Genomic DNA, 15,652 nt, shown 5'->3' on the forward strand with positions numbered 1-15,652 from the left:
TCACCCAGATATTAAAGAAAATGTTTACAAAGACAAACATCATAAAAACTGCAATTTTGGGTCTATTTTGTCAACATTTCCAGCAGTGAGTGTTAATAATAAAGAACTGAGAATGCATAGATGTTCATAAACTAGATTTCCCATCCAGATCACAACCAGATTACTCTACAGACACTAAATAGACTTCTAATGATGGATATTGGTGTTATGTGTGATCCATGTCTCCATGTGTTCACCTTGAAGGCTCTGACTCCAGGGCTGCTGTGGTTGACAGTGGAGGCCAGCAGGCTCTTCCAGCCCTGAGGATCGTCTTTGTAGGGCAGCTGGCCAGCTCGCAGTTTAACATACAACACTCCATCTCTGGACAGGATGGACCTGAGAGACGTGTGAGAGATTGTCCTTTTAATCACAAAAAGAATGATTTATTGCTTACAGAAGTCTTGCAATACTGCAGCAACAAAAGTCCTTTTGCTTTGTTACTCAGAAGCCAACAGTGCTGGCATCATGCTATCCCTGTGCGTGATTTAAGACAGCATGCTGGCATTCCTGAAGCAAAAGTGGTGTGAGAGGCGTGACGTGTAACAGCAGGGTGGACCTCTCATGTAAAATTTAACGTATGCTCCGGGGAGCACTAAGATAGCAGTATCAATCATTCCCTGTTATATGGCGTCTGACGTTGTCCTCTGCTTTGAGGGTAAGAAGCTTTCGGATCTCATTGTCTCCCCAATTTACAGACACTTTCAGTTGATGTTCTTCCTCGAGTTAGCTGCTAACTCCTGCTAGCTGCTTTTAAAGTCTCCCAATAGTGGGCTGCACACAAAATACGTCATAAAAACATAAAAACACCTGTCCTGTCCCGCCAACTTGCACTTTTTACACAATCATCAATTCAGCTCTGTTACTGGCTCCACTGCCGGCTTAAAGGTGGAAAACTCAGTCCCCTCATGCTGTGTTTGTACCTTTTATAAAGTATGGCGTGGCGAAAAATAACAGTGTAACATATCCACCTTGACCAGCCTGTGTAAAACGGCCGTCACACTGTGCATGTAGTTTTTAAACAGACGTATGTTACATGTACTGTAATTGTTCTCATACTTACTTTAGATGATGTGTTTCTTTACTGAGGTCTACAGATAGTTCCCAGTATCGTGGCCCCTTCACCTTTACCTGCAATCAATAAATAAATACAAAAGAGAAAATAAGTTATCATGGAGTGCTTACCTTAAATAATGTAAGAGGCATAAGGATGTAATTGTTAATATTTTGTACATCCATTAATACTCTGCACCTACCTCAACAAAGAGCGCATTATTATGAACTTTTTATTTCTGCTGGAATACAAAGTCAAGAAGATGTGAAATGTTCTTACCCGTTTGAGAAGGTGCAGCTCAGGAAGCATGGTGGGAGCCATCAACTCTACCGTCGTCTCATCGTACCACTTGGTCTCCTGAAACAAACACACAAAAAAGGCATCATTACAACATACACAACAATGAAGGATCACACCCTCACAGCTTAAAGTTTATCTGTAAGATCCTTAAACACATTGCAGCTGCATCAAAGTGTACTAATACTCGGTATTGCTACATACTGTATTGCTACATGAGTACCAATACCCAGATTATTCCTCGTAGCGATACAGCTTACTTTAATTACACATAATGTTACAAAGAAGCAGAAGTACAGAATACTACGGCCCCCTAAAGGCCCGCAAACTTTACTATTTCCCGACAAGTAATGGCTGTTTAGAGCTTGTGATGTCAGAGATGGCCTAAGTTTTAAAATAGCCTACACATATAATGCACTTTATGCGTATAATTAGTAAGCCAGTGTCAAAAATACTGCAGTTACTGATGGCTGTATATTCACATGTTTATATAAAATATATATCCATGTTACTCGTATAGGCTACACTATAGTAATAAGTGACATGAATGATAATTTTTTTTGGAGGAAAAACACTGAAAAGGCACCTGTTGATGAAAAGTAAATGCTCAAGTCAAAATTATAGTCAAATGGCAATATACCAAAATACAGACTACAGCCAGACCTGGGGCGTTAGTGATTATTAAAAATCACTTTTTGCTGCCTCTGAATTGTATGATTTTGATGTAATTCTGTCTGAATGTGGTCCAGTGTTCAGATAGAGGGGATTTGAAGCTGTGCACTTTGGACTTGCTCCCAGTCTGGTCTGAAATTAAGGGACACAAAATGCCCAAAACTGACTCCTGAGAGCTGCATATGTCATGTGAATTTTAATGTTCTGTATATTTTATTATGTATTTTAAGGTATTCTATTTTATGATCTTTTTTGACTTTTGTAAAGTGTCTGAGTTTCTTGAAAAGCGCACTAAAAAAAAAAATCTATTATTATTTATTATTAGACATCATTAATTCAAGTTCATTTTGAGATGGACTCTTTGTTGGCTTTTACGGGCATTTAAATAAAAAAAAAAAAATATAATTTGTTTAATGTGCTCCAATATAGCATATGACACATATTGTGTTTGCATTTCTCTCACACAGAAAGCGACATAATTACTGATGATGTTCACAGTGTCAGGCTAAGCTTTCTGCTGTGAATTATAATGAAATGAGGAAAACTGTGAGAGGTTGTCCCCACTGTGGACAACAACCTTCATCTTTAACCTTCTATCATCCTTCATATGTGGAAATACTGAAGCTCAAATCCACTGTGTGTGGTCCTCGGTTATCCTGGGACTTTTCTTGCATATCTCTCGCCCTGATTTCTATTTATAATAAAAGATGCAAAAATACCCCCAAAATCCTCTGTGTTTGTGGAAGCTTGCAGTAAAGTGCAACATATATAAGCTGCATTATGGAGTGCTGCATTAATTAATGCTGTTTCCCACACCTGATGTGCCATACTTGCAGAAGTAGTAGTCAAAGTACAGTAGCTGAAACATGCCGATAAAGAGAGTAAATGTGATAAAAAAAATTCCTCTACAAGATTTTTCCAAGTGATGAGGCATTTAAATGTGCTAACTTACAGTCACAAGCCATCTTTCCTATGTAAAACTCGTTCACATCAATTTGGGTGTGCAATCCTCGTCTGCTCTCAGTGTTTCCCAATTTCTATAAAAGGCCCGACATTCTGCCTTAGCACACAGCCACAATAATAGCCTACTGTTTACTGAAGGCTTTAAAGAAGAATTTAGAAACACATAATTTCTCTTTCAAAGGGCTCCTTGCAAAATCAGTAAAGCTCAAAATCATTATACTAAATGAAAAAACAAAGCTATGAACAATGCGACAGCAGCAGGGCCTCTCAGTGCTGCGGAAAAAAGAGACTTCTGAAACAGCCACATCTATACAGAGCAGCAACAAAGCCTCACTGAGGGCTATTTAGAAATTACTGCTCCTGTAATTCAGGAGCTATTTACTGCATCTCTAAGGACACAATTACAGTATTGCAACAATGGCTGTTAAATATACATCTTTCGAAAATCTGCGGCACTCCAGATACACAGGAGCAAAATAATAGCTGCATAAATGTGGCACACTGGAAAAACTAGTTATTCTCATCTAAGCATGTCATTTTCTGGTAAACCTTATGGTGGATCTTTATTTTCTTTTAACTTTCCATTTGTGGGGCATCAGGACCAGGTGCCAGTGTATGTCTGCCTCCTGCTTTACATGGAAATGGTCGTGACAGAGCGCACATGTTCCAAATGACATAACTGTGGCCAAAATGAATGGGCACACCGCAGTCTTGTGAAATATTCGGTCACACAAAACCCGAAAGTCTGAACCGCTGTGGAGTGCAGCACAGCGGCTCCTCTCCAGAACTGGCAAAGAGGACCCAGGACTCCTTGTGTGTGTCACCAAACATGAAAACTAACATTTTTTTTTAGCAATCCCAAGTTTACTTTATTGCAAAAACACAGTTAGATAAAGAGCTTCCTCAAATGTGAAATTATTCTCATCTCTTTCTGGGTCATGTGCAGGGTTTCTACAGCTTAGGGATAGTTAGGTTTGGGACATTTTTGCCTAAATATATAAACATGACATTAAACATGACTTTTTAGTACAATTAATGCAAAAGAAATTTTGTAAATCATATAAAAAAACAGACAAAGGCAATTTATAAAATGATACTTCATGTGTCTTAGCATTTCTAAGACTTTTGAAAGACTGATTTAAGTCATTTTAATACCAATCAAAGTCTTATTTTTAGATCAATGACTTTAATGCTTTTCAAGACTTTTTAAGGATCCTCGGGAACCTTGCATGCACCAGTGTGTTCTCTTTTTAAACTGTAATTTGAGATCAAGCAAATGAGAATCCTATAAACAATTAACAAACTTTTCAGCCAGTTAGAAATTGATACTAAAACACATTAAACGGCTGCTGTCACAATGCCCAACAGTAAGGCATAAATGTGAATGAGATGCCACTAATATAAGCTTTTGTTTTTTTGAATGGTGTCAGCAAAGTCGCCTGGACGGTGTGAAATTTTATTTTGAGGAAGCTGTCCAGCTGAAAGCAGTAATACTGACAAAAAGAAAACCACAGGTACAGTTTGGTGGACAGGCGTGTTTTCCTGTGCTGACCTGAAACCAGCACAGAGTGTACGTTACAGCTTGTGCTAGTGTGTTGATGCTTGTCAAGAGGATAACAGTAAGTGTGTGAGAGAGAGAGCGAGAGACAGACAGAGAGCGAGACAGAGAGACAGAGGAAGTGCATGCCATCATACAGCAATCTGTACGAATTGTACTTTGAGTTCAGGAAATGCTTCATTAAATGGATTAAACAGTAAAAGGAAAACACAGGCCTTAATTTTAGCACCAGCTTGTGATTTTGGATGCTTGATGTTCAGCTTCAGTGAAGATATGATACATTTTTTTCCACTATATTTATTTTTTTCAAATATTAGTCTTTCACATCTTACTAGTTTACTTCCCTTAAAAAGACCTTTCTATACTATGAACCTTTGAATATTTCCTGAACAATCTTTCTGCACATCCTGTACAAACCTGTGCAGCTCTCTTATTCTAACAGTTACAATGAACATATTTGTGATAGCATTTTTAATGGTATTGTTTATTATTGTCTTTTTTTGTTCTATATTAATGTTCTTGACTTTAAAAAGCACTTTGCCTTTGTTTTTATTTACTTTTAATATGTTTAATGTTTGTTTATTGTATGCACCAAACAGCAAGGCAAATTTTCTGTTTCTAACTCACACCATTTTGAAGGTAAAACAACAAAATCAGCCTCAACACTAAAGCAGTGTTGGGACAAGTGCCTTGCTCAAGGGAGGGGCAGCTCATGAGCAATGGGAGCTTCTCCTTCACTCACAGGTTTGGGGCTACCTTTCTCAGTCTGACTGGCCTGGATATGTTCTTACCTTGTAGGTGACCTCTAGGAGGGCGTAGCAGGGCTTCAGTGAGTCCACGTCCACGGGGACCAGCAGACGTGGCTCTGCAGCCAGCACGGCCAGGTGACGCAGGGCCTGCAGGTGGTAGCTGCAGCAACGAGAGCAACATCAACACATAGCTTTTGATTACAGTGGACAAATTAAAGATTTTGTCTTTTAATAAAATACGGATAGACCGGGTCAAACATACAGATAACAGTTATGTTATTCTCCTGTATGATGGAGGCTTGTCTTTAACCAAACCAACATAAAAAACTGATTGGAAATCCTGATTAATTTATGAATGGTTTTATTTATAATGTATGTTATTCATTGTTTTGACTTCATATTATATTTGTGTTAAATAAAGAAAAAAATAATGCATTTATTCATATATTTTATAAAACTTTAGCACTTTAACCACCTTTTGGGATCTGCCTGTTTTATCCCTTTTTTTGCTATTCTTGTTGACCTTTTGAATACGCATTTGTTTGACTGTTCTTGACCTTTCTCTGTTTGTTGATGTTTATTTTATTATTCCGTGAGTTCCTGCCTTAGCTTTGTCTGTCAAAGCCCTTTGCAAACACTTGTTTCTAAAGGCGCTATATAAATAAAGTTATTATTATTATTATTATTATGTTCACCTTTTCGGATAAAGCATGTGTACTGTGCGAGTGTGTCTCTCACCGGTTGTCAGTGCTGTGAGCAGGGAAGTGTGGGTACAGAGCGCACAGCAGAGCAGCGATGGCTGAATTGGAGGTGCTCAGGGTGTACCTACCAGAAAGAATCAAACATGACAAATACTGAAAATGCATTCTTAAATTTTCACCAATCGCCACAAACAACAGAAAATTGTGCACTTAAATTGCCCACTTGTTGCAAGAGTCGACAACCAACACACGCACATGCACACAGTGGCAGGTATGTAAAGTTGAGACAGAAGAATAAAATTAACAAAATTATAGTGATCATGATCACAATAAATGCAGGAATTCCTTTGTCCTGCACTTTCAACATAAAACAAAGCGCAGCCAGTATTGTTAGGTTTTGAAAGACGCAAAGCTCCAAATAAAACACATTTCTTTATAAACTCTCTCTGTTAGTGAAACCAGGTGTGTGTTATAATCTAGTTAACGTCATCACATGCCATGACGGAGCCTCTTAAACATAATAGGTGGCAGTTAAGTGTGCACTTTGACTAATGGAGTCATTATAATAAAGTTGGGTCAGACACTAAAAGCAGTATGTACATTGAAGGTTACCTGTGAGAGCACTTAATAACAGTGAACTAATGTAAAGGATGCTGCTCTTCATTTAAGTGACTGCTTTGGGCATGTTAACACGTCTAAGAGCCTAATGGATATTTTTCTCCTACAAGTGCGTAATTCAAACAACCTAAAATAGAGACTCAGTCACATTGTGTTAAAGGTGAAGAGAAACAGACATTTTTTAGAGCAAATCTGGTCCAAATTGACCATCACTGAGGATCGCATCACTGAGGAACGGAGACTAATGAATGAGCAATGTTAAACTGACAATTTTGATGGTTAGAGGAGTGAACAATTAAGGAAAAAACAGACGCTGCTACCGCTTTTGAACTGGCACTATTTAAGTATCCAACAGCAGGTGAAATTTTTCATCAGTTGTTTCAAATCTGTTTAAGTCCGTGGAGAACAACTGACTAAATGTCTGATATGAAATGAGTTTTAAATTCTGATTTACAGTAAAGCAAATAACTGGTCAGTTGTCTCATTGTTATTGAGACAGTGAGTTCAGGTGGTCAGTTCAAACTGTGAGGAATAAACAGTCTTGTATTTTGAACCAATAACATCTCAGATTTTCCTGAGTCATTAAAAGAAATCTGCAACTTCATAACTTTCAAACTGACTAACAGATTCGTTGGAAACAGAAACTTCCTGGTTTGACGGTTAGGTTCAATGCTGCTACAATAACAGGACGACGGTGCCGTTAAAAGGAAAATTTCTGACGAACACTCGGTTCCTCCTAACTTTCTTTATATGCGGTCCTCGACATTTTTAACTTCTGATGTATGAACTTCCAGTATGTGCAAAAAAGTGTGTAGCCGTTTTACTTTTACAGCCCATAAAGATGTGTGAAGTTATTCTTTATTAGTCCGAGTGGGGAAGTTTGTCCTCCAAATTTGACCCACCCTACCTATTTTAGCAGCAGTGGGCAGCATCCAGGGAACAACTCCACTTTTTGGTCAAGGGCAGTGGCAGAAGTATTTATAATACCTCATGTTAGTGTTTGGTTTGGAGGAAATCAAACTGCTCACAGGAAACTGGTGCAAACATGGGAAGGAGAGGCAAAACCCCCCGTCAAGCTTTCGTATACGTATATTCTGTTGCTATTATGTGTCTAAATGCCATGTGTTACTTTGTGTGGAAAAACTTTCACTTCAGTTTCCTGCTAAAAAAACAGAATAAATGGGAAGAGAAACTAACTGAGCAAACAGAAAGCCAGAGAAAAGGAGGGGAGGGTGAGATAAAAGAAAAAACAAACAGAAACCCACATGACAGAAAACAAAGATGACACAATGAATGAAAAAAAATGAATGACAGCGATGCAGTGACAACAATGAAATGCCTAAAAAGCAAATGTGAATAGAAAATATTTCAATGCAAACAGGTGAGAGACTGAATGACAAACGAGCAGAGCGAGAGAACGGATGAAGGAAAATAAAACAATGACATGGCATCAGTCTGGCCACCAGCATGAACTTTAACCTTTGCCGACCCACAGAAACACACTCACGATAATACGCGCTACGATGCATGACATTCAAACTGACTCCCTGCAGCTGCATAGGTTTTCAGCTGGCAGCTCCAAAATAAAACACGATCAGAATGAAACCAAAAGGTTCATCTGATTACGGCTGTAGGTGGGGAAACATTTACGACATGTAATGAAAGAGTGGGAGCCGTTGTTTCTCTTGAAAATACACAGGCCAAGGTCAGTGGTTGGAGGAACCTGGTTTGTGTGTGTGTGTGTGTGTGTGTGTGTGTGTGTGTGTGTGTGTGTGTGTGTGTGTGTGTGTGTGTGTGTGTGTGTGTACACACACAAATGTCATTCTTTATGCTTAGAGGCGGCACTCCAAACAGGCTTTTGTGTATTTGTATGGCTGACCGACACACCGTGTGTGTACGTGGCGTACCTGGTCCTTCCCAGAAACAATTAGCCTAAAGTTGGTGAGTGTTTGTGTGTGTACATGTGCGTAATTTGGACCTCTTTGTGCAGTAATTTAGGTGCCTTATACAGGGTTCCTGCATATTTTCATGGGCAAAATTTCAAAACTTTTCCATGACTTTTAAGGGACCCGTAATTAAAAGAAATTCTAACAAAACTTGCCTGGTGTTTTTTAAATCGAGAGACAATGAAGAAACATACGTGACTGTCTACAAAACGTTGTCACACATCGACTCATGTTAGAGTTATGTGACGTCGACAGCTACAGAATATAAATTTTCCAGCAGGTTACATTAGGTGAGGGGTTATGCATGGAAAGATAACTGTTACAAGTTCATTACACACAAAAACAATTCCATGACCTTTTCAAAATGTTCAATGCTTTTTACGAATTCCATGACTTTTCCATGCCTCAAAAATGAGACTGTGAATTTTCCAAGACTTTTCCTGGATTTTAATAATCGTGGGAACCCTGCTTATAATCAACCTCTGTCTTCATCAAAAAAATCATGATTTAAAATCCAAAGTGTTTTTGCTCCCCTATTCTAATTTTTACCGATTTCAACAATGTTTGCAAGTTTTTTTTATCACAATCAAACTCTAACCTACTCTTGCCCATGTATATGTGCTTGCCAAGTTTTTTGATGTGTACACAAGTCTCCTCTACACTGCGGAGAATCTGTAAAATGCATGTGTGTTGGTGTCTCACCTGCCACCTCCCAGGAAGAGCAGGCCCAGTGCCATGTGATGAGCCATGTGGAAGCCGTAGTTCATCTCGCCGCCTGTTCGCTTGTGAAAGAAGCGGCAGAGTTGCAGGACCTTCAGGTTCCCGGTGCCGGACATCACCATGGACATAGCCAGCAGAATCATCGACAGACCGGTCTGCAGGTTGTAATAACCCGTCTGCTAAAGTAACCAACAGACAGAGAGCGAGCAAAGGAAAAATATAAGCAATTATTATCTAAGCATGTGAGGCAACACAGCACTTTTCATGTCTGTAACAGTGTTGTAAAGCCATTCTTTTAACAAAACAAAGTACACATATAGATATATAAACTTATACAAACACTTACAACAGCAGCTGTACCAGCAAAAGACATGATCTTCATGAAAGTCCTTGCAAACTCGTAGAGGCAGTCGAAGGCATCGGAGTTGGCAGAGCCGGCAAAGCGTAAGCCCAACGCCATACAGGCCCCGGCGGTGATGTAGTCTTGGGCTTGGCTGAGACGAACAAATAACACAATCACGATCAGTCACAGCATAGCATCAGTCATAGCATTAAGAATCATAAATTCTGCTAAATTTCTCAGAGGAAGTTCAATATTCAAGGTTTATCCAAGAATTTAGATGATAAAAACGAAATGTCAGTTTTGAGGTTGAATACTCACGCCATCGTCTCCATGTTAATGTCCTCTGAAGGGTCAAAAGTCCCCCTCATGATCTGAAAACAAATTTAGAAAACTGTTATTTTCTAAACACAGTATTATGCAACTTTCTGCCATCTGAGCATTTCTAACATTGAAATGGGCATAAAATTCTCCAAACTCTGTCATGAATAAAAACAGTGATTTGCTATATTGCAAACAAATGTAATTTACCAGAAAGATACTGAAAGTACAACACTCTGCACAAAAAGGACAACAAGTCCTTGCCGCAAATACATCCAATCTCCTAGAATGAAATAAGGATAAGGCAAGAAATTGAGCTGTATAGAAGCTGTTCAGCAATTATATATATTTTTATGGATTACAGACCTATTTTGGATCAACAGCGTAACTACGGTGCAGAGTTTTGACCTGATTGCAATGACAAAGTGTTCTGAATGTGCTAAAACTCTGATTAAAAGTATTCATTTATCCATTTAACATACAAACCAGGTTGGGAAAAAAAAATTCAAAAGACTATTAGTTGACCCATGAATAACTAGTGGCCATTACCCTTTAATAATATGTAAATTTTCAAAGAGACTGACCCCCAAAATACATCCAGCACATCTATTTATGTTACTTTATCAACAGAGATGTTTATACTGCTCGCCATTTTTATATTTAACCACTGCCTTTTCCTGGCAGCAGACTAATAAAACACATCTATCTTTATTTCAAGTGGAGCAGTTGGAGGTTCACTCCTCCAAGATATTTTCTAAGGTTTTTCTGCACTGCACTTTGTTCAAATAACCTAAAAAACATCCTTCAATGGATTTTCTGCTTATTAAGTAGCTGGTGTTCTATTTTGGTCAGCCTCTTTTTCTGCTCATCCAGTTTTGCTTTGTGTGCACCAGGATAAAGCTAACAGACAGTGAGTGAGTGCAAAGTCAGCCTTCTGAAAAAGCTTTGATGAACTGGATGAAACTGAAAAAGTTAAATCTGCCCTTACTCACTGCGGGGAAATTTAAGGCAGAGTGACTTGTTGCCAGGTCTGCAGCATCACAGCTCCAGATATATCAGCTCAATAATGCTCCCTTCATGTGTGTGTGTGTGTGTGTGTGTGTGTGTGTGTGTGTGTGTGTGTGTGTATTTTCTCACCTGGGGTATGTTACTCTTGACCCACTCAGTATTAGGGAGAATTTCATCCCACATGATAATACACCGAGCAAGAGTCTGAGAGGGTAGAGAGGTGAGAAAGAGGAAGAGAGAAGAAAAGAGAGACATATATACCAGATTATGGAAAGGTGGGAAAAATGATCTCACACACACACTCCGCCACAGACACAAATCTATTGCCACACTAACCCTCAGCAGCAGAAACTCTGGCTTGATGAAATCCAGCAAGAACCAAGTGTCTGGAGGTTTCAGCCAATCAGCGATCGACCTAGTGGACAGAACCAGGAAGAGACAAGGAGGTGTTAATACTCTCCTTTAACACCCTCACAACCAATAGACAGTCGGCATCAGAGAAGCCTCGAAGGAGACAGGAACGTCTTGACCAATAACAGAGAGCTAAATGGAGGATTTTCGTTCTTGTGTGGCATAATGTGACAGCTGGACTCACTGAGTATTCATCGGGCAGGTTAGGATGTTCTCCTTGACGTTCACATGGTCAACAAATGGTGAAAAGCAGAAAGCATCACACAAATTCAGCCTTAGTTTTAACACACTAATGATAGATGATTTAGTGCCTGTCATACACTTTCCTTTACTAATTTGAATAATTTTAATTATGTATTTTTTAACATACATTTTCTTACTGTTTTGCATTGTAAGTTAAAATGGAAAGCGGTTGAGTGATACATCAAAACCCTTTTGATTCACGTCAGTCATATTAATAATACATACATTATTGTGTCAACATCTAAAAGCAGGGGATATAGTAAGAATATAAATCTGTATGCATAGATATATATGCTTATTGTGAGTGAAAAGAAATTAATTAATTAATAACCAAATGCATAAGAGGATAACTGAACAACATACTTTAACATAATGCTACTTACAGGGTTCCCACACATTTTCATGGACAAAATTTCCATACTTTTCCATGACCATAACAAAGGTTTTTGGGTTTTTTTTGCCCCACTTGCCCAAATTCTATAACTTTTCCAAAACCTTCAATGATTTTGGAATATTCCATGACTTTTCCAGGCCTGAAAATGTGATTGTTAAATTCCATGACTTTTTCTGATTTTCCATGACCGTCCTCACCTGTTGTTGGTCTTGAGGTAGATCATGGCGAGGGCCAGCGTGGCCCCTGGACACGTCACGTCTACATTTATGGTGTCACCCTCCTAAAGCAACCATTGATGGTGTTTGGAGAAAACAAAATATTTGGTTAGCTTGAAAACCACTTAAAATCTCTTTCTATTTGTTAACATATCTAATTCATTCACTGGTAAAATGTAACTATAAGTGTTGCAGTCAACTGTATTTGAAGAAACGTGTGAACCACTTGCATATCGTTGTCATAACTAAACAATGAAAACTGATAACAATATGATATGACTAACAAACAATCATTATGAAGTTATGACTGGAAAATGAGTGTGGTGGTTTAAATAATGAAACTCTCGGGACTGACTTTGTAACAAAAATTTCACATTTCAATACTGAAATTTCTTGTTACTAATAAACAGATGTATACGTCAATATAATACATCTGAAAAACTGCAGTATAATCACACTATACAAGGCTTTTATATATAGCTAAGTGATTACAAAGTAAAATGCCATAATGACGGTGTTAAAAATAGTTTCCTTGAATTCATGAAGATACATCAAACAGTTTTACACTAATAGTGCATTATCGAAATGTTTTTACAGTATACTGAAATAACTGTTCCATCTTCTAATAGAGATAGAAAAGGATTTGTCCACCTACCTTGATCTGGTAGCTGGGGGACTTGTGTCTCTCTCTGTTGGCCCCGGCCTGAGCTCTGCGGTGGCCCCCAACCATGTACTGATACAACTGCTCAGGGACGTTCAGGTCTATCATCCCAATCAGGTTGCTGCCATGCTGCAAGGAGAGAGACAGGAGGAAAGATTGGCAAGGGAAGGAGAGAGGATGGTGGCAAAAAGGGAGACAGGGAGGACAAATGGGGACAGGATGGGAAGAGAGAAAATTATGAGGCAAGAGTGGGAAGAGGAAACAAGACGGTGATGAAATAAAGGAGAGGTGGAGAAGAGGAATTGAAGGTAAAAGTGTTTGGAGATGAAGCGAGTCATGAGAGATGGGACAAAGACAGATAAAGTAAAATAGTTGTTAATGAAAAGACAATAAATAGACAGTAAAGGATAATGTCACACAGCAGCCGAAAGTTATAAAAACAATATCAGAGGAAGGAGAAAGACAGAAAAATAAAAACACAGAGGTGATGGCTGAACTGAACTTCTGTTCTTTATCTTTCACACTGGGCATGAACACAAAGTTTGACGAAGTGCATGACAACAGACAACCTTAAAAACTTTTGTTTTTTCACAGGAGCTTGCTGTTGACTTTAGTTTTACATCCCTCAATCTTCCCCTCCCAGGACAATTCAACCTTACTTCTGCACTATTAAAAAGAAACAACTACTGATCACTTCAGGGGAAAGTTTGGTGGATCAGTCTTCTTCTTTCTGTGGAAGTCTGATGAAATGCCAAAAAAAGAATCAAACCAAAGAACAACCACAGTGATGTTTACTAGCATAAAAAAGTTTCTGTATTCAAAAATATCAATGATAAACGTTTAGTTTTGTGAGAAAGCAGTAACATCTTTCTGGGGTTGCCTTTTGGCATCAATGATAAGCACATATACAATGCCAGAGGGTAATAACACTGACTAAAATATATAATCATAACACAAAACGACTGACTTTCCATGACCGACAGCTCCCCTAAAATCATCTGATCAAACTCAGCCTGGCTGGAACTCCCAAAAGGTTAAAACAACATTAAAATATCTCTGCTACTATTTTATAGATCATCAGATTGTTTTTACGTGCGTGACTTACCCCCAGACAGACCATGCCCAGAGCCAGTCCAGCTGCTAGTGAATAGGACTCTCTGTCTGTACAGTACTCCATCTCTGGACCGGGAGGTCGACCTGAAGGACACACAGAGGCCCAAAAACAGCAACAACTGTTTACAACAACAAAATGCAAGAATCTATCTCAAAAATATAGAGTGAAGAGAATACTTTTTTTCTCACTTTTGTTTATATTTAGAGCTGCAATCAATAATTATTTTCTTTAGAATTCGTTTCTCAATCATACAGTTAACTGGTCTCTAAAAGTTTTAAAAATATTTTTATACAGTTTATTTCCCACCAATGAGATATTTTCAATTGTCTTGTTTTTGTCTGATCTTATCTTTAAAGTTTACTCTTATATGAGGAACCAGTTTGGCATTTTTGCTTGAAAAGTTACTAAAATGTTTAACAGATTAGGATGTCTGCAGATAAATTTCCTGTTAATCGACAAACTGATTAATCAACTAATTGTTCTCTGTTTATGTGTGTGTATTTTGACAGCATTATGTATGTATTATGTATTTATGTATTTTAAAATGAATATGTGGACCTTTAATTAAGACGTTATCCCCTGTCAGCCTTTGTCAACTGATTTTAAATTTCACTGCGGTTGTGTCATTCGTCTGTTTTTTGCACGCGCGCGCACACGCGCACACGCACACACAAACACACACACCTATCTCAGACAGCAAGACCTCAGCATTGTGTCTGTGTCCTGTTCCCTGGTACACCAGCCCGATGCCAATTACAGCAGCAACCTATGGACAGGGAGAAAATTGAATGCTTTTCATTTAATTTTTGAAGATTTTTTCAGATATTTGTGACAGTTTGCAGATCTTTATAAACACACTTACAGCCGTGTAATCACTCATATACTCTCTCGCGCATAGATTATTACTTACAATAAACACAGTTTCACAGTTCTCAATTACTATTTTTTCCTTATTGCACAGATACACTGATGCATTCTCGTATCAGTATGCACACATACTCTTACCTGAACGTTGTGTGGTACGTCCAGCTCAGTGGAGGTGGGCGGGAGAAGGGCAGGGATGTGTATACTCAGCAGGCGAGTAATTGACATGTCCATGGTGCCCAGTTTGGCTGATGACACGCCCAGAAGGAGCCCAATACTGGTCATCTCATGGCCCTGAAGAAGCAACAGAGAAAAAAAACAGAGGACAACTTCAGAACATAAACGTTAATAAGAGTAACCATATTTTTCTTGCACAATTTTAATACACAAGATGCTGAGTGAACACTTCAAAAGCTGAAATCTGAAGGTTTTTTTTCTACAAATAAACAGATTTCTTCAAAGAATGGTCTATTGTAATAAAATGTATACAGCAAATTCCATCAGACCACGCAGTGTGATGTCTGTCCCTGTGTGCAAACAAACACGCTGCAGTGGAACAAATTTATTCAAATGCAATCAGCTCTAACTGTGACTGCAGTATCAGAGGAGTCCAACCTGCGTCCACACCAGCTCAGCGTGACTGACAGTTTTCATTAGACCCCTGCTGATCACCTGTGTGTGTTTGCTTAATAATTACAAAAGCATACAATGTTCCGCCTATATGTTATAACTCCAACACTCTGAATTAAGTAATCTATAAATTAAAA

At 38.5% G+C, this 15,652-nt stretch overlaps 1 protein-coding gene across 2 annotated transcripts in view; it reads right to left on the bottom strand.

Annotated features, from left to right (window-relative positions):
* anapc1 (anaphase promoting complex subunit 1) overlaps positions 1 to 15,652 on the bottom strand; it is a 56,683-nt gene that overhangs the window by 8,258 nt on the left and 32,773 nt on the right. Inside the window, exons 34-48 of one of the 2 annotated variants that reach the window (XM_042502205.2) lie at positions 15,027 to 15,179; positions 14,706 to 14,787; positions 14,013 to 14,104; positions 12,902 to 13,036; positions 12,229 to 12,311; positions 11,320 to 11,398; positions 11,113 to 11,187; positions 9,976 to 10,028; positions 9,661 to 9,808; positions 9,297 to 9,490; positions 6,068 to 6,154; positions 5,372 to 5,489; positions 1,370 to 1,447; positions 1,100 to 1,167; positions 237 to 375 (exon numbers count right to left, since the gene is read on the bottom strand). In XM_042502205.2, the coding sequence (XP_042358139.1) occupies positions 237 to 375; positions 1,100 to 1,167; positions 1,370 to 1,447; positions 5,372 to 5,489; positions 6,068 to 6,154; positions 9,297 to 9,490; positions 9,661 to 9,808; positions 9,976 to 10,028; positions 11,113 to 11,187; positions 11,320 to 11,398; positions 12,229 to 12,311; positions 12,902 to 13,036; positions 14,013 to 14,104; positions 14,706 to 14,787; positions 15,027 to 15,179 (1,584 nt within the window). Of the gene's footprint in view, positions 1 to 236; positions 376 to 1,099; positions 1,168 to 1,369; positions 1,448 to 5,371; positions 5,490 to 6,067; positions 6,155 to 9,296; positions 9,494 to 9,660; positions 9,809 to 9,975; positions 10,029 to 11,112; positions 11,188 to 11,319; positions 11,399 to 12,228; positions 12,312 to 12,901; positions 13,037 to 14,012; positions 14,105 to 14,705; positions 14,788 to 15,026; positions 15,180 to 15,652 lie in introns of both variants that reach the window. The other variant, XM_042502204.2, reaches the window with a different exon arrangement.

The sequence above is a fragment of the Plectropomus leopardus genome, chromosome 13 (assembly GCF_026936395.1).
Source record: "Plectropomus leopardus strain MGB_pleo_1.0 chromosome 13, ASM2693639v1, whole genome shotgun sequence".
Classification (NCBI taxonomy): Eukaryota; Metazoa; Chordata; class Actinopteri; order Perciformes; family Serranidae; genus Plectropomus; species Plectropomus leopardus.